Raw genomic sequence first — 2,312 nt, 5'->3', positions numbered from 1 at the left:
GGGCCTGTGGGCGCGGGGCTCACATCTGGCCTGGAGACAGTGGCCACGTGACACCGTGTCCCCCCAGGAAACACCGTGCTGCACATCCTGACCCTCCAGCCCAACAAGACCTTCGCCTGCCAGATGTACAACCTGCTGCTGTCCTACGACGGGCGTGAGGGCGACCCCCTGCAGTCTCTGGACCTCGTGCCCAACCACCAGGGCCTCACCCCCTTCAAGCTGGCCGGGGTGGAGGGCAACACCGTGGTGAGGACGCCCACTCGGGGCTCCCTAGCACCCTCTCCCCACGCTGGCCCTCAGGGCTTCACATGCTCACAGTCCCTGCCTCTTGTGCCCCCCAGCCAGAGCGGGACCCTTTCTCATCTCCACCACTTGGGCCCCATCTCTCCTGCTTTCCTGCCCTGGGATCTTGGGGGCTCGCAGAGTCTAGACCCCAGCCTGGGATCGTCTGTGACGTCCGTGCCCTCCTGCCCTTGAAGCCCTCAGAGCATGTCTCCCGAGCCCTGGGAAGGGGTGGGGGGCAGAAGAGGGGTCTGAGGCCGTGTGCACATGGTCCTTGTGCCTGCCCACAGCTGGGGTCATGGAGGAAGTGGAGTCCATGCCCCCCAGAGAAGCCCCACCCACATGCGGTGACCGCCCCCAGGAAGGTGGCCAGCCCTTCCTGCTCCCCTCCCCCTCCCCCAGATGTTCCAGCACCTGATGCAGCGGCGGAAGCACATCCAGTGGACCTACGGGCCGCTGACCTCCACCCTCTACGACCTCACCGAGATCGACTCCTGGGGCGAGGAGAAGTCCTTGCTGGAGCTTGTGGTCTCCTCCAGGAAGCGGGAGGTGGGGGATCCAGCACAGTCAGCCTCAGGGCAGGGATGGGCTCCTCCACTTTCAGGAGACAAGTCTGCCCACGGGCCATTACCACCACCCTCTCCTGCTCCACCCCCTTGCTTGTTCCTGCCCTTCCTGCTTGCCTTTCTCACGCTCACGTTTCAGATGAGCAATGCTTCACTGGCAGTTGCTTCATTCATTCGTTCATTCATTCATTCAGTGCAGGGAGCACCTGCTGTGTCCCAGGCATTGAGCAAGGAACAGACATATAAATAAAACTCAGCTCCTGTCTGTCCCTTCTCCATTCCCAGACCCTCAGTGATTGCAATGGGGTGTACCACCTCTACCATGACCGGCTGTGTGCTCTGCACCATTGCAGCGAAACTGAGGCATTGTTCACTCAGCTGGATGAGCCTGAGACGAGGTCACAGAGGGAATGCTTGGACTGGGTCTTCAAGGGAGTCCCTGTGTGGTGCTAATGGTTAACATACTCAGCTGCTTTAGAGGTTTGCGTCCACTCAAAGGTGCCTCAGAAGAAAGCCCTACGAGTCTCCTTTCGAAAAAGCAGCTGTTGGAATCCCTGCGGATGGATGCTTCTTTGTATGTATTCATATGTGTATATGGATTTCTACATGCTTGTTTATAAGGAAAAAACAAACTCACTGCTGTTGAGTTGGACCCGACTCATAGCGACCCCTCCTTGGGTCTCCAAGGCGGTAGGTATCACTATGGAAGTAGATTGCTCCATCTTCTTTCTGAGGAGTGGCTGGTGGGTTTGAACTGCCAGCCTTCTGGTTAGCAGTCACATGCTTTAGGCACTATGCCACCAGAGCTCCTTATATATTTATTTATATCAGTGAAAGTAGTACAGCAGACAGGGGGCAAGATTCTGAAAACTTCTTAGCTGTAACTAAACACCTTGAGCAAATAAGTCACTGGACCTGGGAGCTCAGGACCATAGTCTTGGAGGACATCAAAGTCAATTGGAGCAACAGTCCAAAAGACAGTGTTCTACATCCTGCTTTGGTGAGTGGTGAGTAGTGACTGGGGTCTTAAAAGCTTGTAAGTGGCCATCTAAGATGCAACTGTTGGTCTCTCCACGTCTGGAGCAACAGTGAACAAAATCAAAGTTGTATGGATATAATTTTTAGCCCAAGGGACTAATGGACCAGGCAAACCCCAGCCTCCATGACCCTTAGAACAGAAGAACTAGATGGTGCCCAGCTACCACTATCACCTGCTCTGAAAGAGAGAGATCACAGTAAGAGTTCCTGGAGAGAGTGGGAGACAAATGTGGAAAAAAATACAAAATCATTGGGGGAAAAAAAAAAGACCAGGCTTACTGGTCTAATAGAGACGGGTGGAATCCCAAGACTATGGCCCACAGACACCCTTCAAACCAGGAGTCTAACTCACCCCCATGGCTCAACTTTTAGCCAAATGAGAGACAAGTCTTTAAGGTGAACAATGGCACCAGGGAATAACCAACC

At 54.5% G+C, this 2,312-nt stretch overlaps 1 protein-coding gene across 1 annotated transcript in view; it reads left to right on the top strand.

Moving 5' to 3' along the window:
• The window catches only part of LOC103210685 (transient receptor potential cation channel subfamily V member 5-like), a 24,664-nt gene that overhangs the window by 2,422 nt on the left and 19,930 nt on the right, over positions 1-2,312 (top strand). The window contains exons 3-5 of the mRNA XM_042783076.1: positions 68-246; positions 685-831; positions 1,134-1,246. Of these exons, the coding sequence (XP_042639010.1) occupies positions 68-246; positions 685-831; positions 1,134-1,246 (439 nt within the window). The remainder of the gene's footprint in view (positions 1-67; positions 247-684; positions 832-1,133; positions 1,247-2,312) is intronic.

Source organism: Orycteropus afer, unplaced genomic scaffold (assembly GCF_000298275.1).
Source record: "Orycteropus afer afer isolate SDZICR_OR568_19922 unplaced genomic scaffold, OryAfe1.0 scaffold00638, whole genome shotgun sequence".
In the NCBI taxonomy this organism is placed as follows: domain Eukaryota; kingdom Metazoa; phylum Chordata; class Mammalia; order Tubulidentata; family Orycteropodidae; genus Orycteropus; species Orycteropus afer.
Note: the sequence above shows the minus strand (reverse complement) of the source record. Positions and strands in the feature narration are given on the sequence as shown.